The 23,743-nt window shown below is 47.5% G+C and overlaps 1 protein-coding gene across 9 annotated transcripts in view; it reads left to right on the top strand.

Annotated features, from left to right (window-relative positions):
- Window positions 1-23,743, top strand: part of LOC132829706 (pleckstrin homology-like domain family B member 1) — a 377,428-nt gene that overhangs the window by 122,436 nt on the left and 231,249 nt on the right. For all 9 annotated transcript variants that reach the window (XM_060847069.1, XM_060847065.1, XM_060847068.1 and 6 more), the window contains exon 4: window positions 13,366-13,545. In XM_060847069.1, the coding sequence (XP_060703052.1) occupies window positions 13,366-13,545 (180 nt within the window). The remainder of the gene's footprint in view (window positions 1-13,365; window positions 13,546-23,743) is intronic.

Here is a 23,743-nt window from a genome sequence, read left to right as displayed (position 1 = left end):
ATTGCGTTTTGCTAAAACAAACAGGGGCAGGACTTATACATTTGTAAGTGGGATCTTGGATTGAGTTATAGAACAGAGAGACCTAGGGGTTCAGGCCCATACTTTATGGAAGTTTGCGACACATGTAGATGGGATGGTTAAGAAGGTATTTAGTACACTTGACTTCATTGCCCACACCTTTGTGTGTAGGAATTGAGATGTTATGTTGAGGTTGTACAGGACATTGATGACGCTTCTCCAGGAGCGCTGTGTCCAATTCAGGTCGCCCTGTTATAGGAAGGATATTATTAAGCTGGGGAGGGTTCAGAAGAGATTTCCAGGATGTTGCCGGGAATGGAAGGCTTGAGTTACAGGGAGAGGCTGGATAGGCTGGGGCTTTTTTCACTGGAGCTTCGGGATGACCTGATTGAGGTTTATAGAATCATGAGGGCTATGAGTAAGGTGAATGGTATGCGTCTTTACCCTAGGATGGGAGATTTCAAGACTGGGGCATATTTTTAAGGAGAGAGGAGAAAGGTTTAGAAAAGACCCGAGGACATTTTTTGTTAATTCTATATAAGGAGGAAGAAGAGGAAATCCCTCTAAATCTTTAATGTCAAAGTATTGGGATTCCTCATAAACTTTGAAAAAAATCTGTCATTTAGTTGCAGAGATTTGCTCTGGATACTCAATGAGAAGTAGCTTTCAAAACAAAAGGAAATGGAATAATTTAAACACATTCTCATTCCATGTTTATTTGAGTTTGTTTGATTGTGGTTTAAGAAGACCTACAGGCATCCCACTGGACATCATTGTGTGCAAAATGTCTTATCTTGAAGGCCCCTCCACCCTTGCTTTTGGGAACTAGTTTAGTGCTGGTATGGGGAGTGGGTAGGAGATTAAAGGATCAGATTAAATGTCTCTGGAAAGACTGCACTGAGACAGATAACAAGTTGTCTGAGTGCTGTTATCAGACCCAATCTCTGGGCACCACATCAAACAAGACTATTGGAGAGGTCAGCATTGTTTCACATTCAGTGGCATTTTTAACAACTGAGCAAGGGATAACTGACAAAAGACACTTCACAAAGCAGCTCTGTAACTTATTCATTTCTGTCCCTTGGAAGTGAAGACTTGAGGAAAGTACTTTTTGGAATGTTTGTCATTCCTGCAAAATTGTGCGCTTTACCTGCACAGAAGGTTGCTACAAATTGTGACTGTCTCATATAGAAGTTTACATCGGCTGATCAATTTTCTTGTCTCCTTGTTTGCACTGACATTTTTGTCATTGTTATAAATCGCACAACATCAGGTACGCTCCAAAAGCTAGTGCTTTTAAATAAACCTGTTGGACTATAACCTGCTGTTATGTAATTTTTAACTTTGTTCACCCCAGTCCAACACTGGCTCCTGAACATCAATTTTCTCATTAACCACCTTTGTTTGTCTATGGTTTAGTTCATGTTCCAGATGAAACATTAAACAGTCTTCTCTCCCAGGGTGGAATGAAAATATCCGATAGCATTATTCTGAAGGGTATTCCTATTGAGATGGGGCTAATATTTATCTCTCACATAGCTTCACTAAGGCCAGATTGTAAGGACATAACATGTTCCTGTTGGTGGGAGCTTGCTGTCTATGGCATGGTCGCTAAGTGGTTAGCACTGCTGCCTCACACCACCAGGGTCCCAGCTTCGATTCGTGCCTTGGGCAACTGTCTGTATGTCTGTGTGGGTTTCCTCTGGGTGCTCCGGTTTCTGCCCAAAGATGTGCAGGTCAGGTGAATCGGCCATGCTAAATTGCCCATAGTGTTAGCTGCATTAGTCAGAGGCAAATGGGTTTGGGTGGGTTACTCTTCGGAGAGTCGGTGTGGACTTGTTGGGCCAAAGGGCCTGTTTCCATGCTGTAGGGAATCTAATCTAAAATTGGCTGCCATGCTTCCTACATCACTAAACTGACTCATCTCAAAGCTGTTGCATTGAAATACGCTTTGGGACTCATGTGTGTGTGTGTGCGTGTGTGTGTGTGTGTGTGTGCGTGTGTGTGTGTGTGTGTGTGTGTGTGTGTGCGTGTGTGTGTGTGTGTGCGTGTGTGCGTGTGTGTGTGTGTGTGTGTGTGTGCGCGTGTGCGTGTGCGTGTGTGTGTGTGTGCGTGTGCCCATCTCACTGCATCTCTGCCATGATGCGGAGGAACTGGTGTTGGACTGGAGTGGACAAAGTTAAAAATCAGACAACACCAGGTTATAGTCCAACAGGTTTATTTAGAAGCACTGGCTTTCGGAGCGCTGCTCCTTCATCAGGTGGTGCACTCCAAAAGCTAGTGCTTCCAATTATACCCTTTGGACTATAACCTGGTGTTGTGTGATTTTTAACTGTATGTCTGATTCAGTGTATTGTGTGTGCGTGTTTCTGTTTATAAATGTATACGTGTGTGTGTCTTGTGTTTATATGTGTCTGTGTATGTTTATTTAAGTATGTGTTTCCCTGTGTGTGTCTCTAAGTATGTCTCGGTCTAGTGCCTCTATGTATGTCAATACCTTTATGACTTTGTGTATGTCTATGTGTGTCTTTATGTGTGTCGATGTTTGTGTGTGCGTATGTTGATGTCTGTGTGCATTTGTCTTTGTGCATGTGTATCTACATCTGTATGCCTTTTTGTGTGTGTGTGTTGATGTCTGCGCGCGTGTGTGTGTGTGTGTGTGTGTGTGTGTGTGTGTGTGTGTGTGTGAGTGTGTGTGTGTGAGTGAGTGTGTGTGTGTGTGTGTGTGTGAGTGTGTGTGTGAGTGAGTGTGTGTGTGTGTGTGTGTGTGTGTGTGTGAGTGTGTGTGTGTGTGAGTGTGTGCTTGCACGTTGGAGTGGTTATGCTGACTTGCTTCAGTTGGGGTTGAGAGCAACACCTGCCTGATATTTCTCCAGTTATGTCTCACTCCGGGAGTGAGCTCTGCCTTCACCAAAGTGGAAATTTCCCAATGACTGGCTCTCATTTCATGCAGTTTTTGACAGAGATAATGATGACCCAGCTGCCATAAGAAGTGAAGCCCCCAGGCAGGGGAGGTGATGGTGTGACGCTGTTCATTTCCATCACAAACCAACAGTTCCTGACGCACAAGGGCTTTGTCAACAGCAACAAAGCAGATCAGAGATACCATCAGCTTAAAAACAAGCTCAAGGCTGAATGGAACTGACTACCAAAACAGTTCAGGACAATCTTCTTTGCAGTTTGTTTGGTTTAAGTACTGATTAGGAAGTAGGTTTGAAGATATGTTGAGGTGCTGCATTTTGGGAAAGCAAACCTTGGCAGGGTTTGTATATCAGATTGAAAAATGTGGTGTTGGAAAAACACAGCAGGTCAGGCAGCATCCGAGGAGCAGGAGAATCAACGTTTCAGGATAAACCCTTCTTCAGGCTTATGCCCGAAACATCGATTCTCCTGCTCCTCGGATGCTGCCTGACCTGCTGTGCTTTTCCAGCACCACATTTTTCAACTCTGGTACTCCAGCATCTTCAGTCCTCACTTTCTCCTAGGATTTATATATTTAATGGTAAGGTCCTAGGGACAATCACCTGATGAAGGAGCAGTGCTCTGAAAGCTAGTGCTTTTAAATAAACCTATTGGACTATAACCTGGTGTTGTGTGATTTTTAACTTTGTCCACCCCAGTCCAACACCGACATCTCCAAATCAGTCCTAGGGAGTGTTGCTGAACAAAGAGACCTTGGAGTGCAGGTGCATAGCTCCTTGAAAGTGGAGTTGCAAGTAGATAGGATAGTGAAGGCAGCGTTTGGTATGCTTTCCTTTATTGGTCAGAGTATTGAATACAGGAGTTGGGAAATTCTGGATTAGTGGTGCTGGAAAAGCACAGCAGTTCAGGCAGCATCCGAGGAGCAGTAAAATCAATGTTTCCGACAAAAGCCCTTCAACAGGAATACAGGTGGAGTGCCCGGAGGGTGGAGAGATAAATGAGAGGAAGGTGGGGGTAGGGAGAAAGTAGCATAGAGTACAGTAGGTGAATGGGGGGTGGGGATGAAGGTGATAGGTCAGAGAGGAGGGTGGAGCAGATAGGTGGAAAAGAAGATAGGCAGGTAGGACAGGTCATGGGGACAGTGCTGAGCTGGAAGTTTGGAACTGGGGTGAGGTGGGGGAAGGGGAAATGAGGAAACTGTTGAAGTCCACATTGATGCCCTGGGGTTGAAGTGTTCCGAGGCAGAAGATGAGGCGTTCTTCCTCCAGGCGTCAGGTGGCGAGGGAACGCCAATGAAGGAGGCCCAGGACCTCCATGTCCTCGGCAGAGTGGGAGGGGGAGTTGAAATGTTGGGCCACAAGGCAGTGTGGTTGATTGGTGCAGGTCCCGGAGATGTTCCCTGAAGCGCTTTGCTAGGAGGTGTCCAGTCTCCCCAATGTAGAGGAGACCACATCAGGAGCAACGGATACAATAACTGATATTGGTGGATGTGCAAGTGAAACTTTGATGGATGTGGAAGGCTCCTTTAGGGTCTTGGATGGAGGTGAGGGAGGAGGTGTGGGCACAGGTTTTGCAATTCCTGTGGTTGCAGGGGAAGGTGCCAAGATGGGAGGGTGGGTTGTTGAGAGGCGTGGACCTGACCAGGTAGTCACGGAGAGAATGTTCTTTGCGGAAGGTGGAAAGGGGTGGGGAGGGAAATATATCCCTGGTTGTGGGGTCCATTTGGAAGTGGCGGAGATGTCAGCGAATGATTTGGTTTATGCGAAGGTTGGTAGGGTGGAAGGTGAGCACCAGAGGCATTCTGTCCTTGTTACGGTTGGAGGGGTGGGGTCTGAGGACGGGGGTGTAGGATGTGAACGAGATGCGTTGGAGGGCATCTTAACCACATGGGAAGGGAAATTGCGGTCTCTAAAGAAGGAGGCCATCTGGTGTGTTCTGTAGTGGAACTTGTCCTCCTGGGAGCAGATACGGCGGAGGCGGAGGAATTGAGAATAAGGGATAGCATTTTTGCAGGAGGTAGGGTGGGAGTCGGTGGGTTTGTAAAAAATGTTGATGTCAAGTCGGTCATCATTAATGGAGATGGAGATGTCCAGGAAGGGGAGGGAGGTGTCAGAGATGGTCCATGTGAATTTAAGGTCAGGGTGGAATGTGTTGGTGAAGTTGATGAATTGCTCAACCTCCTCGCGGGAGCACAAGATGGCGCCGATGCCGTCATCAATGTAGCGGAGGAAGAGGTGGGGAGTGGTGCCGGTGTAATTACGGAAGATGGACTGTTCTACGTAGCCAACAAAGAGACAGGCATAGCTGGGGCCCATACGTGTGCCCATGGCTACCCCTTTGGTCTGGAGGAAGTGGGAGGATTCGAAGGAGAAATTGTTAAGGGTGAGGACCAGTTCGGCCAAACGAATGAGAGTGTCAGTGGAAGGGTACTGTTGGCGACATCGGGAGAGGAAGAAACAGAGGGCTTGGAGGCCCTGGTCATGGCGGATGGAGGTGTAGAGGGATTGGATATCCATGGTGAAGAAGAGGCGTTGGGGGCCGGGGAAACGGAAGTCTTGGAGGAGGTGGAGGGTGTGGGTGGTGTTTAGAATGTATGTGGGGAGTTCCTGGACTAGGGGGGATAGGACAGTGTCGAGGTAGGTAGAGATGAGTTCAGTGGGGCAGCCAGGGTGGTCAGGCTTGTGAATCTTGGGAAGGAGGTAGAACCGGGCAGTGCGGGGTTCCCGGACTATGAGGTTGGAAGCTGTGGGTGGGTGATCTCCTGAGATGATGAGGTTCTGTATGGTCTGGGAGATGATGGTTTGGTGATGGGGGTGGGGTCATGGTCAAGGGGGCGGTAGGAGGAGGTGTCCTCGAGTTGGCATCTAGCTTCAGCGGTGTAGAGGTCAGTGCGCCAGACTACCACTGCACCCCCTTTATCTGCTGGTTTGATGGTGAGGTCAGGATTGGAGCAGAGGGAGTTGAGGGCAGCACATTGTGAGGGTGAGAGGTTGGAGTGGGGGAAGGGGGTAGACAGGTTGAGGCGGTTAATGTCTCGGCGGCAGTTGGAAATGAAGAGGTCGAGGGCGGGTAATATGCCAGCGCAGGGTGTCCAGGTGGATGCAGTGTGTTGGAGGTGGGCGAAGGGGTCCTCGGAAGGTGGGCGGGAATCCTGATTGTGAAAGTAAGCTCGGAGGTGGAGGCGGAGGCGGCGTGTATTAAATTCATTGATACGTGGGCGGAGGGGGAAGAAGGTGAGTCCTTTGCTGAGGACTGATCGTTCGTCCTCAGTGAGGGGGAGGTCAATGGGAATGGTGAAAACTCAACAGGGCTGTGAGTTAGGGCCTGGTGTGGTGTGGAGCTGGGAGTGGGGGTGGAGCCGGTAATGGAGTGGGTGTGATGGTGGGGGGGAATGCAGCTGGAGTCATGAGCAGGGCTGGTGTTCCCCTCAGGGTTCTGGGGGCCGGGAATGGTGACAGTGGGATATGTGGGGGGCGTGTCAGCAGAATGCAGGTGAGTGGCGTTGGTGCGGGTGGAAGTGGTGGCAAACACGTCAGTATGGGGGTGGCGGAAGTCACTGAGCGTGTGACATCAGCGATGATGTGAGGGGCGGAAGTGATGTCACGTGTGGTGCATGAGAAATTGTGAGGGGCGGAAGTGGCTGTAGAAGTGGCCATGATGGGGGCAGAGCTAATGTCATCGATCAGCGTGGGGATGGTGGCTGCACCAGCCACATGGCTAATGGTGTCCGAGCAGTTCCACAGGCCGGGGGAATCTTCTGGAATGTTTGAGGAGTGCTGGTTATGGAGGTAGATAGATAAAAGCTTGTTGTAGTTTCAGTTTTTGATGTTTGAAACAGAGTTGAAATACTGTTTGTTGAGAGTATCAATTCTCCTGAGGATATAGTACAGAGTGGGTCCTTTGCAATTCTGAGAGAGTGTGGCCCTCAGCTGAGGCAGGGCTGACTGTAGAGAGGTTAGGTGCCGGCGCATTGCTGCGAGCGTGGAGCGGAGGATCTTGAAGGAGAACAAGCATCTGCAGTCATTGTTTTTACCTACATGAGTTGGGAGGTCTTGTTGCAGCTGTACAGGACACTGGTTAGACCACCTTTGGAATATTGTGTGCAGTTCTGGTCTTCTTCCTATTGGAAGGATGTTTTAAAACTTAAAAGGGTTCAGAAAAGATTTACAAAGATGTTGCCAGGGTTGGAGGATTTGTGCTATACGGAGAGGCTGAACATGCTAGGGTTGTTTTCCCTGGAAGGTCGGAGGCTGAGGGGTGACCTTATAGAGGTTTACAAAATTATGAGGGGCATGGATTGGGTAAATAGACAAGGTCTCTTCCCTGGGGTGGTGGAGTCCAGGACTAGAGGATGCAGATTTAGAGTGAGAGGGGTAAAGAGATCTTTGGGACAACTTTTTCACACAGAGGGTGGTATGTGTATGGAATGAGCTGCCAGAGGATGTGGTGGAGGCTGGTAAATTGCAGCATTTAAAAGGCATTTGGATGGGTATATGAACAGGAAGGGTTTGGAGGGATATGGGCCGGGTGCTGGCAGGTGGGACTAGATTGGGTTGGGATATCTGGTCGGCATGGACGGGTTGGCCCGAAGGGTCTGTTTCCGTGCTGTACATCTCTATGACTCTATCTGCTTCTTGTCAAGTCAGAGTTATGTCCTTTGACCTCTTGCCATAGACGGCAAATTATCAGAGAGGTATTAACTTCTATTTACATAGCATCATTAATAAAAAAAAACCCAAGTGTATCAAACACAAAGAGGCTTGAGCCACATGAGGACATATTTTTATTTTATTTGTTTAGTTTGGAAGGTATTGTCGGTGGAGTCTTGGTGAGTTGCTGCAGTGTGTCTTGTAGACGGTACATACCTCTATGACTGGGCATCCCTGGTACAGGGAGTGGATGTTGAAGGTGGTGGAGAATGTAACACCACCTTTAACAGTCACTTCCTTCACTTAGTCAATGGAATAAATGTTAAAGGGGCACTTCAGGAAGAAAAGAGAGTGAAAACTTTAGGAAGAAAGTCCAGCGCTTGATGGGGCCTTTCTCTTGATTTCCTTGTCTATCAAAAAAAATTATCAATCCAGCATTAAGTAATTTCTGTGATTCAGCCTCTGCTGCTTTCGAGAAAATGATACACTCTAATGACCCCAGGAGAAATATTTCTCCTCATCCCTGTCTTAAAAGGGAGACATCTCATTTTTAGTCGATGTTGGCTCATTTTAGTCTCCCTCTCAGGGAAACATCCTCTGGGTATCTCCCCTTTCAGAATCATAATTGGTTCACTAAGATCACCTCATTATTCTCAAATCCAACAAATTCAGGTCCAGTCTGTTCAACCTTTCTTCAGAAAAGATCTTCATCTCATGATTTGGAGATGCTGGTGTTGGACTGGGGTGGACAAAGTTAAAAATCACACAACACCAGGTTATGGTCCAGCAGGTTTAATTGGAATTAAACCTGTTGGACTATAACCTGGTGTTGTGTGATTTTTATCTTCATCTCAGGAATGAGTCAGTTGAACTTTCTCTGAAGTGCATCTAACCCATTTATTTCCATTTTCCAGTAAGGAGGCCAAACTGCACAGTCCTCCAGATGTGGCCTCACTGAGGTCAATACAGCTACAGTGACATGTCCCCACTTTTATGTGAAGTCTTATGTGCACTCTGAAGAAGAGTCACACTGGGTACAAACATTAACTCCGTTTCTCTCTCCGTATGTGCTGATAGACGTGCTGAGTTTTTCCATTACCCTCTGTTTTTCTTTCAGACCTTCAGCATCCCCAGTATTTTGCTTCTATTCCCCAGTTTTATTCCCTTGCAATAAATCTCAATATTCCACTTGCCTTCCTGATATGTGCATACTAACATTTTGAGATTTATATACCATGTCACCCAGATCCCTCTGCCCCTCAGTTTTACAATTTTTCTCCATTTAAATAATATTCTTCTTTTCTATTCTTCCTGCCAAACTGGTGAGGTCACATCTGTCCACGTCATTATCAATATTTTGCCCACTCAATTAATCCACCAATATCCCTTTCATCACCCTCTGTCTCATCTTAACAACTTACTTGCTGTAACAATAAATCTTGTTGTCATTGGAAAATTTATAAAGATCCCATACATTTGGTTCTGTCATCCAAATTGTTGACTGGAAATGATTAAGGCCCCAACATTGATCTCTCTGGAACTGCACTAGTTACAGCTTCCCTAACCTGCATGTAAAAAATATTATGCAAAATAAAAGAGTACCTAGAGAATAACAGATAGCTGGAACGGAGTCACAGACTGAAACCTGTTTGAGAAGTTCAGTGGATTTATATGCGGAATAGCAGATACCTGGCAGTTAGTTACAGACTGGAATGTGAGGACGCCATTTAGCCTCCTGAATCTGTTCCAACCATTCAATGAGATTCAGATATGATCTGTGAACAACTCCATATGAGAACACTTCCCTCATTACCCTCAATACATTTGGTTAATTGGGGTTGATTAATCCAAGTTTCAAAATTAACATTTGATCTCATATATTGCCGTCCAAACCTTTTGTGTGTTGAAGTGTTTTCCAATTTCCCTGCTGGAAAATCTGGCCAAAGTTTTTAGACAACAATGCATCCTAGACCTGGACTCTCCAACGAACGGAAACAGGCAGACTCTGTCTACTTATATCCCTTAACATCTAGAAACTTTGTCCAAATCACTCCTCATCCTCTAAATTCCAGGGAATAGAAACCTAGTTTGAGTAATCTCTCCAAGCAACTTAATTCTTGGAATATAGGACCCTGCTGCTCAATCTACACTGCACTCTAAGTGAATTACAGACTTGGGTCTAAATGTTTAATTTTCACAAAAATCTGGCAAACACCTTGTTAACCTTCTCTCCTTTGTGACATTTGGTGCTACATGTTGACCGGAGACTAAGTACTAATTTGTTAAAGTATAAACTTGGCTTATAACTAATTATATCCCTTTCTAGCCAGTTTTATTTTTAAACAGCGGAGACTATTTTTAAAGTTGAGTCTGTCAAGTGAATTTGGGAAGAGGTCAACCCAGTATAGGACATTACTGTTCTAGAGGCACATTGAAAGGTTACCATCCCAGTATGAAGCCCTGGCATTAAGTGTGAAATAATTTTAGATTAATCTGTTCATGCCGAGTCAATGTTTCTGAATCTGCTCAAAGACAGTGATCAGGGTTTAATTAGGGGATGAACAACAGAAGCTGGTGTTATCATTGACCCTCATATCGTACGACAAACTAAATTAAAAATTGAGACTGGATGTTATAAAATTTTCACAATCCCCTCTGCCAACACAACTCCAAGTTTCTCTTTCTAAATAATATATAATCATTATGTTTGTTTAACAGACCTTACATATAACTTGGAAGTGAGTGAGCAAGTGAATGAGTGAGGAAGTGTGTGTCTGCGCGCGCAAGTGAGTTCATGTGAGCAAGTGTGAGTGAGTCATTGATTTGATTTGATTTGATTTATTATTGTCACATGTACCTAAGTACAGTGAAACGTTTTGTTTTGTAAGCAGTACAGGCAGATCATAACATAGAAGGACATGCAGATCAATTCAATAGAGCAAGGAATACAAAGTAATAGTGCACAGAAGGTGTGGAAAAAGCGAGATCAACATTAGATTTGAAATATGAAAGGTCCATTCAGAAGTTTAACAGCAATGAGGAAGAAGCTGTTCTTGAATCTGTTGGTACATATATTTAAGCATTTGTATCTTCTGCCCGACAGAAAAGGTTGGGAGAGATTGTAACCGGGGTGGGAGGGTCTTTGATGATGTTGGCTGCCTTTCCACGACAGTGTAATGTGTAGTTGGAGTCAATGGATGGAAGGTTGGCTTGCGTGATGGTCCGGGCTGTGCATACAACTCTTTGTAGTTTCTTACAGTCCTGGGGCAGAGCGGTTTCTGTAACAGGCTGTGATGCACCTGGATAGAATGCTTTCCATGTTGCATCTATAAATATTGATGAGGGTCTTTATGGATATACTGAATTTCCTTAGCCTCCTGAGGAAGTGTATAAGTGAGTGAGTGAGTGCGAGTGAGAGTTTATCTACAAGGTCTCCTGTCAGAGGGACCTCTGCCCTGCGCTCTCATTTCAAACTCAACACTCCACATTGGCATAAGTGGCTGTTTATGATTGATTGGTTTATTTTCCAAGCTTTTCTCAGAGTCGTTGAGGGCTGGGGACTCTTGCTTGAGGATTGCTGCCATTGTTGGACTCCTGCTGAAACTGTCTTGCTGGTTAAAGCACAGCGGGTTAGGCAGCACCCAAGGAACAGGAAATTTGACGTTTCGGGCATAAGCCCTTCATCAGGAATGAGGAAAGTGTGTCCAGCAGGCTAAGATAAAAGGTAGGGAGGAGGGACTTGGGGGAGGGGCGATGGAGATGTGATAGGTGGAAGGAGGTCAAGGTGAGGGTGATAGGCCGGAGTGGGGTGGGTGCAGAGAGGTCAGGAAGAAGATTGCAGGTTAGGAGGGCGGTGCTGAGTTCGAGGGAATCGACTGAGACAAGGTGGGGGGAGGGGAAATGAGGAAACTGGAGAAATCCGAGTTCATCCGTTGTGGTTGGAGGGTTCCCAGGAGGAAGATGAGGCACTCTTCCTCCAACCGTCGTGTTGTTATGTTCTGGCGATGGAGGAGTCCAAGGACCTGCATGTCCTTGTTGGAGTGGGAGGGGGAATTAAAGTGTTGAGCCACGGGGTGGTTGGGTTGGTTGGTCCGGGCGTCTCAGAGGTGTTCCCTGAAGCGTTCCGCAAGTAGGCGGCCCGTCTCCTCAATATAGAGGAGGCCACATCGGGTGCAGCGGATGCAATAGATGATGTGTGTGGAGTTGCAGGTGAATTTGTGGCAGATATGGAAGGATCCCATGGGGCCTTGGAGAGAGGTAAGGGAGGAGGTGTGGGCCAAGGACATGCAGGTCCACCAATCACATTTCCATCGCCCCTCCCCCAAGTCCCTCCTCCCTACCTTTTATTTTAGCCTGCTGGACACACTTTCCTCATTCCTGATGAAGGGCTTATGCCCAAAACGTCGAATTTCCTGTTCCTTGGATGCTGCCTGACCTGCTGCGCTTTAACCGGCAACACATTTTCAGCCCTTACCTCTCTCCAAGGCCCCAAGGGATCCTTCCATATCCGCCACAAATTCACCTGCAACTCCACACACATCATCTATTGCATCCGCTGCACCCGATGTGGCCTCCTCTATATTGGGGAGACAGGCAGCCTACTTGCGGAACGCTTCAGGGAACACCTCTGGGATGCCCGGACCAACCAACCCAACCACCCCGTGGCTCAACACTTTTACTCCCCCTCCCACTCTAACAAGGACATGCAGGTCCTTGGACTCCTCCATCGCCAGAACATAACAACACGACGGTTGGAGGAAGAGCGCCTCATCTTCCGCCTGGGAACCCTCCAACCACAACGGATGAACTCAGATTTCTCCAGTTTCCTCATTTCCCCTCCCCCCACCTTGTCTCAGTCGATTCCCTCGAACTCAGCACCGCCCTCCTAACCTGCAATCTTCTTCCTGACCTCTCCGCACCCACCCCACTCCGGCCTATCACCCTCACCTTGACCTCCTTCCACCTATCACATCTCCATCGCCCCTCCACCAAGTCCCTCCTCCCTACCTTTTATCTTAGCCTGTTGGACACACTTTCCTCATTCCTGATGAAGGGCTCTGACCCGAAACTTCGAATTTCCTGTTCCTTGGATGCTGCCTGACCTGCTGTGCTTTAACCAGCAACACATTTTCAGCTCTGATCTCCAGCATCTGCAGACCTCACTTTTTCCTCATTGTTGGACTCCTTGCCTGCGAGAAGGTGATGGGAAATTTTGCTACTGTTACTTGTTCACAGGATGTGGGCATCACTGGCTAGACCAGCATTTATTGCCCATCGCTAACTGCCCTTGAGAGACTGGTGATGAGCCACATCAAATATAACTGATTTGCCTGTGAGAACATTTTGGGGGTGGGTGAGGGGAGGCAGTTAAGGGCCAACCACAATGTTTTGGCTATGAAGTCACATGTAGACCAGCCGGTTTCCTTCCTGCTGGTAAGAGACGACCTGGTGGGCTTTTATGCCAGCCTGGCTGGGTTAATAAATGGGCACGACCCCACCAAGCACTCAGTGAGGACAGGGTCACGCATGAATGTGAACACCTCCTGTGGTCAAACAGACCCATCCTGATTGGCTGAGCAGTTGGCCAAGGAGCTTGAGTGCTGGGTAAATGTGGTTTCTCAGTAAAGCAGAAGGAAGATGGAGGGGCTCAGAGACAGGAAGATGGCGAGGCTCTCTTGGCTAGTCTTGTACTATGTTGCTTTCTCATGTCTGTACCTTGCGCCATTCTTAATGAGTCAATCTCATGACGTACCTGTGATTCTTGTCTTGATGACAGGGAGGACCACCTTTGGCAGTTCTGATTGCCCTCCACAGGACATTAGCATCCAAGGACCCGGCATTGCTAACCAGCATTGCTGCATCGAAAACCGAAATGGAATAATAACACTGTATCCATGTGGGAACCTGTGTATGGTGGATGGAGTTCAGGTGACCCAGCCGAAACGCCTGTCCCAAGGTAAGGAGGAAATGAACAGCAATTCAATGCATTACTTGTTAAAGAAAGGAGTTGCATTTTAATAATTTCACAACCTCAGGATTCCCAAAGAGCATCACAACTTGTGAATGTAAATGAGTGAAGATCCTTTATTTATATCCTGGTGGCAAGAACAGGAAGGCAGATTACTATCTCAATGGAATTAATTTAGGTAAAGGGGCAGTACAGAGAGATCTGGATGTTCTTGTACACCAGTCAATGAAGGTAAGCATGCAGGTACAGCAGGTAGTGAAGAAGTCTAATAGCATGCTGACCTTCATAATAAGAGGAATTGAGTACAGAAGCAAAGAGGTGCTTCTGCAGCTGTACAGGGCCCTGGTGAGACCACACCTGGAGTACTGTGTGCAGTTCTGGTCTCCAAATTTGAGGAAAGACATTCTGGCTATTGAGGGAGTGCAGTGTAGGTTCACGAGGTCAATTCCTGGAATGGCGGGATTACCTTACACTGAAAGACTGGAGCCACTGGGCTTGTACACCCTTGAGTTTGAAAGACTGAGGGGGGATCTGATTGAGACATATAAGATTATGAAAGGATTGGACACTCTAGCAGCAGGAAACATGTTTCCGCTGATGGGTGAGTGCCGAACCAGAGGACACAGCTTAAAAATATGGGATAGACCATTTAGGACAGAGATGAGGAGAAACTTCTTCATCCAGAGAGTGGTGGCTGTGTGGAATGCTCTGCCCCAGAGGGCAGTGGAAGCCCAGTCTCTGGATTCATTTAAGAAAGAGTTGGATAGAGCTCTCAAGGATTGTGGAATCAAGGGTTATGGAGATAAGGCAGGAAGAGGATACTGATTAAGGATGATCAGCTATGATCACATTGAATGGCGGTGCAGGCTCGAGGGGCTGAATGGCCTACTCCTGCACCTATTGTCTATTGTCTATATGTTCAAGAGATGTGAGTGTCGCTGGTATGTAATAACAGAAAGTAAAAAATGAGGTCTGCAGATGCTGGAGATCACAGCTGCAAATGTGTTGCTGGTCAAAGCACAGCAGGCCAGGCCGCATCTCAGGAATAGAGAATTCGACGTTTCGAGCATAAGCCCTTCATCAGGAATAAGAGAGAGAGAGCCAAGCAGGCTGAGATAAAAGGTAGGGAGGAGGGACTAGGGGGAGGGACGATGGAGGTGGGATAGGTGGAAGGAGGTCAAGGTGAGGGTGATAGGCCGGAGTGGGGTGGGGGCGGAGAGGTCAGGAAGAGGATTGCAGGTTAGGAGGGCGGTGCTGAGTTGAGGGAACCGACTGAGACAAGGTGGGGGGAGGGGAAATGAGGAAGCTGGAGAAATCTGAATTCATACCTTGTGGTTGGAGGGTTCCCAGGCGGAAGATGAGGCGCTCCTCCTCCAGCCGTCGTGTAGTTGTGTTCTGCCGGTGGAGGAGTCCAAGGACCTGCATGTCCTCGGTGGAGTGGGAGGGGGAGTTAAAGTGTTGAGCCACGGGGTGATTGGGTTGGTTGGTTCGGGCGGCCCAGAGGTGTTCTCTGAAGCGTTCCGCAAGTAAGCGGCCTGTCTCACCAATATAGAGGAGGCCACATCGGGTGCAGCGGATGCAATAGATGATGTGTGTGGAGGTACAGGTGAACTTGTGGCGGATATGGAAGGATCCCTTGGGGCCTTGGAGGGAAGTGAGTGTGCAGGTGTGGGCGCAAGTTTTACATTTCCTGCGGTTGCAGGGGAAGGTGCCGGGGGTGGAGGTTGGGTTGGTGGGGGGTGTGGATCTGACAAGGGAGTCACGAAGGGAGTGGTCCTTGCGGAACGCTGATAGGGGAGGGGAGGGAAATATATCCTTGGTGGTGGGGTCCGTCTGGAGGTGGCGGAAATGGCGGCGGATAATACGTTGTATGCGCAGGTTGGTGGGGTGGTAGGTGAGAACCAGTGGGGTTCTGTCTTGGTGGCGGTTGGAGGAGCGGGGCTCAAGGGCGGAGGAGCGGGAAGTGGAGGAGATGCGGTGGAGGGCATCGTCGATCACGTCTGGGGGGAATCTGCGGTCCTTGAAGAAGGAGGCCATCTGGGCTGTGCGGTGTTGGAATTGGTCCTCCTGGGAGCAGATGCGGCGGAGACGAAGGAATTGGGAATATGGGATGGCGTTTTTACAGGGTTCAGGGTGGGAGGAGGTGTAGTCCAGGTAGCTGTGGGAGTCAGTCGGTTTATAATAGATGTCTGTGTTGAGTCGGTCGCCCGAGATAGAAATGGAAAGGTCTAGGAAGGGGAGGGAGGAGTCTGAGACAGTCCAGGTGAATTTCAGGTCGGGATGGAAGGTGTTAGTAAAGTTGATGAACTGTTCAACCTCCTCGTGGGAGCACGAGGCAGCGCCGATACAGTCATCGATGTAGCGGAGGAAAAGGTGGGGGGTGGTGCCAGTGTAGTTGCGGAAGATGGACTGTTCCACATATCCTACGAAGAGGCAGGCATAGCTGGGGCCCATGCGGGTGCCCATGGCAACTCCTTTAGTTTGGAGGAAGTGGGAGGATTGAAAAGAGAAGTTATTCAGGGTGAGGACCAGTTCAGTCAGTCGAAGGAGGGTGTCAGTGGAAGGGTACTGGTTGGTGCGGCGGGAAAGGAAGAAGCGGAGGGCTTTGAGTCCTTCGTGATGGGGGATGGAGGTGTACAGGGACTGGATGTCCATAGTGAAAATAAGGCGTTGGGGACCGGGGAAGCGAAAATCCTGGAGGAGGTGGAGGGCGTGGGTGGTGTCCCGAACGTAGGTGGGGAGTTCTTGGTTTTACCGTGTCGAGGTATTGGGAGATGAGTTCGGTGGGGCAGGAGCAGGCTGAGACAATGGGTCGGCCGGGGCAGGCAGGTTTGTGGATTTTGGGCAGGAGGTAGAAACGGGCGGTGCGGGGTTGTGGGACTATGTTTCAGCCTGCTTGGCTCTCTCTCTCTTATTCCTGATGAAGGGCTTATGCTCGAAACGTCGAATTCTCTATTCCTGAGATGCTGCCTAACCTGCTGTGCTTTGACCAGCAACACATTTGCAGCTGTAATAACAGAAAGCACTGGAGGACCTCAGCAGCTGTGGAGAGAGAAACAGAGTTAACATTCTGAGTAACTCTTCTTCAGAATAGCTCAGAATGTTAACCCTGTTTCTCTGGCCACTGATGTTGCCAGACCTTCCGAATTTCTCCAGCACTTTCTGTTTTGTGCTGTTCTGTCTGAAGCATGTGCTCTGTCCCTTAAAATACCTTCAGCTGCTTTTGCATTAAAGATGCAACATAGATAAGTCTTTGTTGCCCACATCTAATGCTGACCCTGTGAGAGGCTTGGTATCACATATATATGTTGTCTCATTTTACAATTTGTTGATGGGATGTGGTCTCGCTGGTTAGATTAGATTAGATACCCTACAGTATGGAAACAGACCCTTCAGCCCAACAAGTCCACACCAACCCTCCAAAAAGCAACCCACCCGGACCTATTCCCCCACTTATATTTACCTCTGACTAATGCACCTAACCCTATGGGCAATTTAGCATGACCAATTCACCCATCCTGCACATCTTTGGATTGTGGGAGGAAACCCAAGCAGATATGGGAAGAATGTACAAACTCCACACAGTCACCGATGCAGGGATCAAACCCGGGTCCCTAGTGCTGTGAGGCAGCAGGGCTAACCACTGAGCCACCGTGCTGCCCACTGAAGCCAGCATTCAGCATTTATTGCCCATCTCTAATTGTCCTTGAGGTGATGGTAAGCTGCCTTCTTTAATCAGTGTTGTCTTTGAGGTGTATATACACCCACAATGTCCTGAGGGAGGGAGTTCCAGTGACACTGGAGCTGAGAGGGACCCAGCGACACTGGAGGAACGGTGATATATTTCGGAGTCAGGATGGTGAGTGGCTCAGAGGGAACTTGCAGGGGGTGGTGTTCCCATGTATCTGCTGCCCTTGTTTGGTGAGCTGGAAGTGGTTGTGGGTTTGGAAGGTGCTGTCTTTGGTGAATTTCTGCAATGGATCTTGTTGATAGGACATACCACTATGAAAGAAAAATGGAACCTGCTGAGTATATTCCAGAGTTTCATTTTTAGTTTCAGGTTTCCAGCACTTACTGTATTTTGCATTTGTATTTAGTGAAAAAGAATTGCACAGAATCCTGATCTAAATCTTACTGGTGATATTGGCTTTGTACTAGAAGTATTAATTCTTTGTTTACTGCTCTGCATTTTGTATAACGAATTGGAATGAGTTGTTGTTTTAGGTAATTTAAATGATAATTAATTCCTTGCATGAATGAATCAAAGTTATTCTCTCATGCTGTATAACAGAGGTGATTGACTTACAGTATTATTAATGAGGTCAGGAGGATGCTTTATTTAATATTCTTTCACAGTCACTTCCTCATCTGATAAACAAATGACTTACAATCAGTTTATTGAATGCACTCACCTCAAATTTCACAAAGCAGCCACAACACTATACCTAACCCTCATGAATAATTGAAAATCAAGGGAATTTTAAGCTGCTTTTGTCATCCCACAGACTCTGAAAGTCTCACCTCATAAGGAATTCACTTGGATGGTACGTTGCCAGTTTTGCTAAAGATGGCATTAATGTATCATTGTATCTCAGACCCAGGAATGATAGCAGCATCTTAAAGTCCTGTTGCTACTGATCTAAACCCTTACCGTTTGTTATTTAATGAGATGTGAGTATCACTGCAAAGGCCAGTATTTATTGCCTGCCGCTAATTGCTCTTGAACTGAGTGGCATTCTAGGGCCATTTCAGAGGGTAGTTAACAGTGAACCATTTTGCTATTGCCTGGAGTCACATGGACAGGTAAGGACAGCAGATTTCACTCCCAAAAGGGGAACCTAATGAACAAATTAGTTGGGATTTGAATCCTTGTGCCCAAGTTTGCTAACTTGAACCGCTGGATTACTGGCAAGTAACAGTATCACTATGTCACCTGACATTGAGAGGCTGGTGAGGTTGGGCGGGGTGGGGAGGGAATTCCTGTTAGTGGTAAGGGAGGGGCTGATGGGGAGGGGTGCTGTTACAGTAACAAATGGCTTTGGCAATCATTCAAAAACTTCCAATAAATATCCAAGGTCATGCTGTCAGCTGGCCTGTAGGGGGCACCGTGCTGCAAAGTGCCTTGATCTTAATGCCCATTGGCTGTGGTTGGATGGTATAACATTGAGTGAAGTGATGCTCAGGAAAGCATTGATGAGGCAGTTGGGTGAAGTTCAGTTTTTCTGTTTATTTCCAATCCCGGTCATGGGAAGTGGACACCACAGGCTGGGTCACTAATTGTTGCCCATTCCTAATTGCCCCAGCCAAAATAATCTTCCCTCTGCTTTTCAAGATGTCAGAGAGGTCAGACTTTTCCACAGAAGTAGGAGTGCAGGATGGTCCTCACTGGGAGCCATGATGCGGGGAGCTGGTGTTGGACCCGGGTGGACAAAGTCAAAAATCACACGACACCAGGTTATAGTCTAATAGATTTATTTGGAAGCACTAGCTTTTGGTGCGTCTCTGGGAGCAGGACACAAGAACAAATTAAACAGAGCCGTCTCTCTGTGCCTCTCTTTAATTTAACTTCAAAATTCTCAAATATTGTCACCTATAGGTTAACTGATGGCACCTCGACCCCAGAGTTCCATTCTAGTGATTCTGAGAATTTGGTTTCAGGTGATACTCCCCAGGCTGCAGTACTTTGTAAAGGTGCTGCACTGTCTGCCTTTCGATGGCACATTAACCAGGGTCCTGCCGTGCCCTCTCAAGTGGATACAAAGATATTAATATTTCAATAAAGAAAATGAAAGCTGTCTCTGGTGTCCTGCCTGGCATTTATCCTTTAGCCAAAATCACTGAAACAAAGACAGATTATCCAGTCAGCGCCGCAATGTGGAATCTTGCTTTGTGCAAGGTGCGTCGAGATGTCCTGAGTTTGTGAAAGGTGCTACATAAATGCACACTTGTTTTTCATTTGTTATAAATGTATTTTCACAACAAGATTCCAGCAATGTGGTTGATGTGAAGCAGATGGTCTGTTCCATTTCCTAAATTAGCTGAGCAGCTTTGAAATCACACCCTGGATGTGACTGGCTCACAGATGACAGTCACAGAATAACTCAAACCCAGCAATTAGACAGGAAGTCTCCCTGCTGTTGCCATGGTACAAGCAGCCTGTGATTTACACTGTTGGTTTCTAGCTTCTTGTGTGATTTGCTGGAAAGCTGAGCTAAGTTTTGGAAAGTGCAGTCCACAGATCCCAGGCCAATTCGGCTTCTGATAGAGGAATAGTACCACTCACTGACTGCTCTCCGAATGTCTGAATGTAAAATGGTGTTCCTCCTGGCACTGCCTCACTGGCTCAGTGGACATTGTCTTACTGAATGCTATTACATGGGTAACTGTTTCACTGCACACTGTCTCACTTCGCACTGTCTGACTGGGCACTATCTCACTGTCTCACTGGATATTGTCTCACTGTGCACTGTCTGACTGGGCACTGTTTCACTGGCTCACTGAATATTGTCTCACTGCGCACTGTCTGACTGAACATTGTCTGACTGCATACTGTCTCACTGGGCACTGTCTGATTGAGCACTGTTTCACTGTACACTCACTTCGCACTGTCTGACTGGGCACTATCTCACTGTCTCACTGGATATTGTCTCACTGCGCACTGTCTGACTGAGCACTGTCACTGGCTCACTGGATATTGTCTCACTGCGCACTGTCTGACTGGGCACTATCTCACTGGCTCACTGGATATTGTCTCACTGCGCACTGTCTGACTGAGCACTGTCACTGGCTCACTGGATATTGTCTCACTGCGCACTGTCTGACTGGGTACTATCTCACTGGCTCACTGGATATTGTCTCACTGCGCACTGTCTGACTGAACATTATCTGACTGCATACTGTCTCTCTGGACACATTGTCTCACTGCACAGTGGCTCACTGGGCACTACGGGAAAGAATGGGAGTATGGGATTAATTGGACAGCTCTTACAAATATCCAATACTGTACGGGCACAAAGGCTGAATGGCCTCATCTCTTCAGCTTAGAACTCTAAAATGTTGCAAAGAAGAAGCGAACCTCCTTTCCCACCGCTGGTTATTCAGTGAGTAATGCCTGGTCCAGCTGTATTTACACTGTAACCTACCCTTCACAATGAGTCTGATTGACAGGCTAGTTAAATCAAATAGCCACAAGGAATGTTCCACACATCTGCTGCCAATAAAGAGACCATCTCAAATTTAGCAAGACAGTTTCCCTCTGTCTCTCCACCCACTGTTTGATCATGTACTGTAACTCTGAACGTATTCTGAAGCTGCAGATTCATGTCTTTGAGTAAATCTGACCTTCCCCACACCAAAATATTCCACTGCATTTGTTCAAAGGAGAAATCAGGAGTTCTCTCCAATGACTTGGGGACCAACATTTAGCACAGGATCAATGTCGTAAAAAAACTGACAAATGTGCTCATTATCTTGTTGCTGTTTGTGGGAGCTGTATACGGGCAGCTGCAACTTCCTGACTGTTCCTCTCCAAGCCACTCACTTGGTCATTTGTGGCCGTTACCTCAGTATCACTGGGACAACATCCTGGAACATTCCCCCTTAATGGCACCAACCGCACAGGACTGCACCTTCACCAGAGTAAGTAGGGACGGGCAATAAATACTGGCCCACACCCCGTGAATGAATAAAGAAAAGGACGTATCTCATTGGCTGCGAAGTTTTGATAGGCATCCCTTTCAGGTAATAGGTGTGACAACATGAGGAAGCTGAGGTAAAACAGCATTGACAGGTTCAGGCAGTGAGTAGACAGATGGCTAATGTAGTAAGGAACATAAACTAACTGCAAGCAACAGTGGGGGAGATTCTGCTTTAGTGGCGCTGGAAGAGCACAGCAGTTCAGGCAGCATCCAAAGTGCAGTGAAATCGACGTTTTGGGCAAAAGCCCTTCATCAGGAATAAAGGCAGAGAGCCTGAAGTGTGGAGAGATAAGCTAGAGGAGGGTGGGGGTGGGGAGAGAGTAGCAAAGAGTACAATGGGTGGGTGGGGGAGGGGATGAGTCTGGACAAGTCATGGGGACAGTGCTGAGCTGGAAGTTTGGAACTGGGGTGAGGTGGGGGAAAGGGAAATGAGGAAGCTGTTGAAGTCCACATTGATGCCCTGAGGTTGAAGTGTTCCGAGGCGGAAGATGAGGCGTTCTTCCTCCAGGCGTCTGGTGGTGAGGGAGCGGCGGTGAAGGAGGCCCAGGACCTCCATGTCCTCGGCAGAGTGGGAGGGGGAGTTGAAATGTTGGGCTACAGGGCGGTGTGGTTGATTGGTGCGGGTGTCCCGAAGATGTTCCCTAAAGCACTCTGCTAGGAGGCGTCCAGTCTCACCAATGTAGAGGAGACCGCATCGGGAGCAATGGATACAATAAATGATATTAGTGGATGTGCAGGTAAACCTTTGATGGATGTGGAAGGCTCCTTTAGGGCCTTGGATAGAGTTGAGGGAGGAGGTGTGGGCACAGGTTTTACAGTTCCTGCGGTGGCATGGGAAAGTGCCAGGATGGGAGGGTGGGTCGTAGGGGGGCGTGGACCTGACCAGGTAGTCACGGAGGGAACGGTCTTTGCAGAAGGCGGAAAGGGATGGGTAGGGAAATATATTCCTGGTGGCGGGGTCTTTTTGGAGGTGGCGGAAATGTCGGCAGGTGATTTGGTTTATGCGAAGGTTTGTAGGATGGAAGGTGAGCACCAGGGGCGTTCTGTCCTTGTTACGGTTGGAGGGGTGGGGTCTGAGGGTGGAGGTGCGGGATGTGGACGAGATGCATTGGAGGGCATCTTTAACCACGTGGGAAGGGAAATTGTGGTCTCTAAAGAAGGAGGCCTTCTGGTGTGTTCTATTGTGAACTGGTCCTCCTGGGAGCAGATACGGCGGAGGCAGAGGAATTGGAAATATGGGATGACATTTTTGCAAGAGGTAGGGTGGGAAGAGGTGTAATCCAGGTAGCTGTGGGAGTTGGTGGGTTTGTAAAAAATGTCAGTGTCAAGTCGGTTGTCATTAATGGAGATGGAGAGGTCCAGGAAGGGGAGGGAGGTGTCAGAGATGGTCCAGGTAAATTTAAAGTCAGGGTGGAATGTGTTGGTGAAGTTGATGAATTGCTCAACCTCCTCGCGGGAGCACGAGGTGGCGCCAATGCAGTCATCAATGCAGCGGAGGAAGAGGTGGGGAGTGGTGCCGGTGTAATTACGGAAAATCAACTGTTCTACATAGCCAACAAAGAGACAGGCATAGCTGGGGCCCATACATGTGCCCATGGCTACCCCTTTGGTCTGGAGGAAGTGGGAGGATTTGAAGGAGAAATTGTTAAGGGTGAGGACCAGTTCGGCCAAACGAATGAGAGTGTCGGTGGAAGGGTACTGTTGGGGACGTCTGGAGAGGAATAAACGGAGGGCTTGGAGGCCCTGGTCATGGCGGATGGAGGTGTAGAGGGAGATATCTACTTTCCACGCTGTATGTTTCATCCAGTTTAATATAGTTGTAAAGTGAAAACCCCAAAGCTGACTAATCTAATTATTTAGCTATGTACCTTTATGCAGTGATGTATATTGCAGGGTTACGGAATTGACAAAAGAAATGAAAATAATGCCTTGCACTTATATAGCGCCTTTTATGACTATCAAACATCTCTGAACCAATTAAATCCCATTGAAGTGAGGTCAGTATTGTAATGCCAGAAAATTGGCAGCCAGTTTGTACACAGCAATCTCCCACAACTAGCAATAGGATAATGTCCAGATAATCTGTTTTTCTGAAAAGGATAGATTTTGGCCAGGATATTCAGGTTAATTCCCATGCTGTACCTCAGACTAGTACCACAGGAGCTGGTGCTCTGGGAGGGCCAATAGGCACTTCAGTTTTACACCTCTTGTGAAGAGAGCACCTCCTATAGCACTTCTCAGGTACTGCACTACGGTGTTGCTTTCTGATTTTCATACTCACGTCAATAACCTCGCACCGACTCCCATCACCAAGTCTCTGTTTATTTACACAGGAACACTTCTTGACTTTAGTCCTGCCTCATTCTGAATCAGCTACCAGTGTGTTTGATACTGTTTTTTATCTGTCAGCCAGGGCTCCCTGATTGAACCAGATTAACAGTCCCAATCAGGGAGTTCATTTTCTATAAGGTCCAACTGACTGACCTCAT

The sequence above is a fragment of the Hemiscyllium ocellatum genome, chromosome 29 (genome assembly GCF_020745735.1).
Source record: "Hemiscyllium ocellatum isolate sHemOce1 chromosome 29, sHemOce1.pat.X.cur, whole genome shotgun sequence".
Taxonomy (NCBI): domain Eukaryota; kingdom Metazoa; phylum Chordata; class Chondrichthyes; order Orectolobiformes; family Hemiscylliidae; genus Hemiscyllium; species Hemiscyllium ocellatum.
The sequence above is the reverse complement of the archived record's forward strand: the minus strand, read 5'-3'. Positions and strand labels throughout refer to the sequence as shown.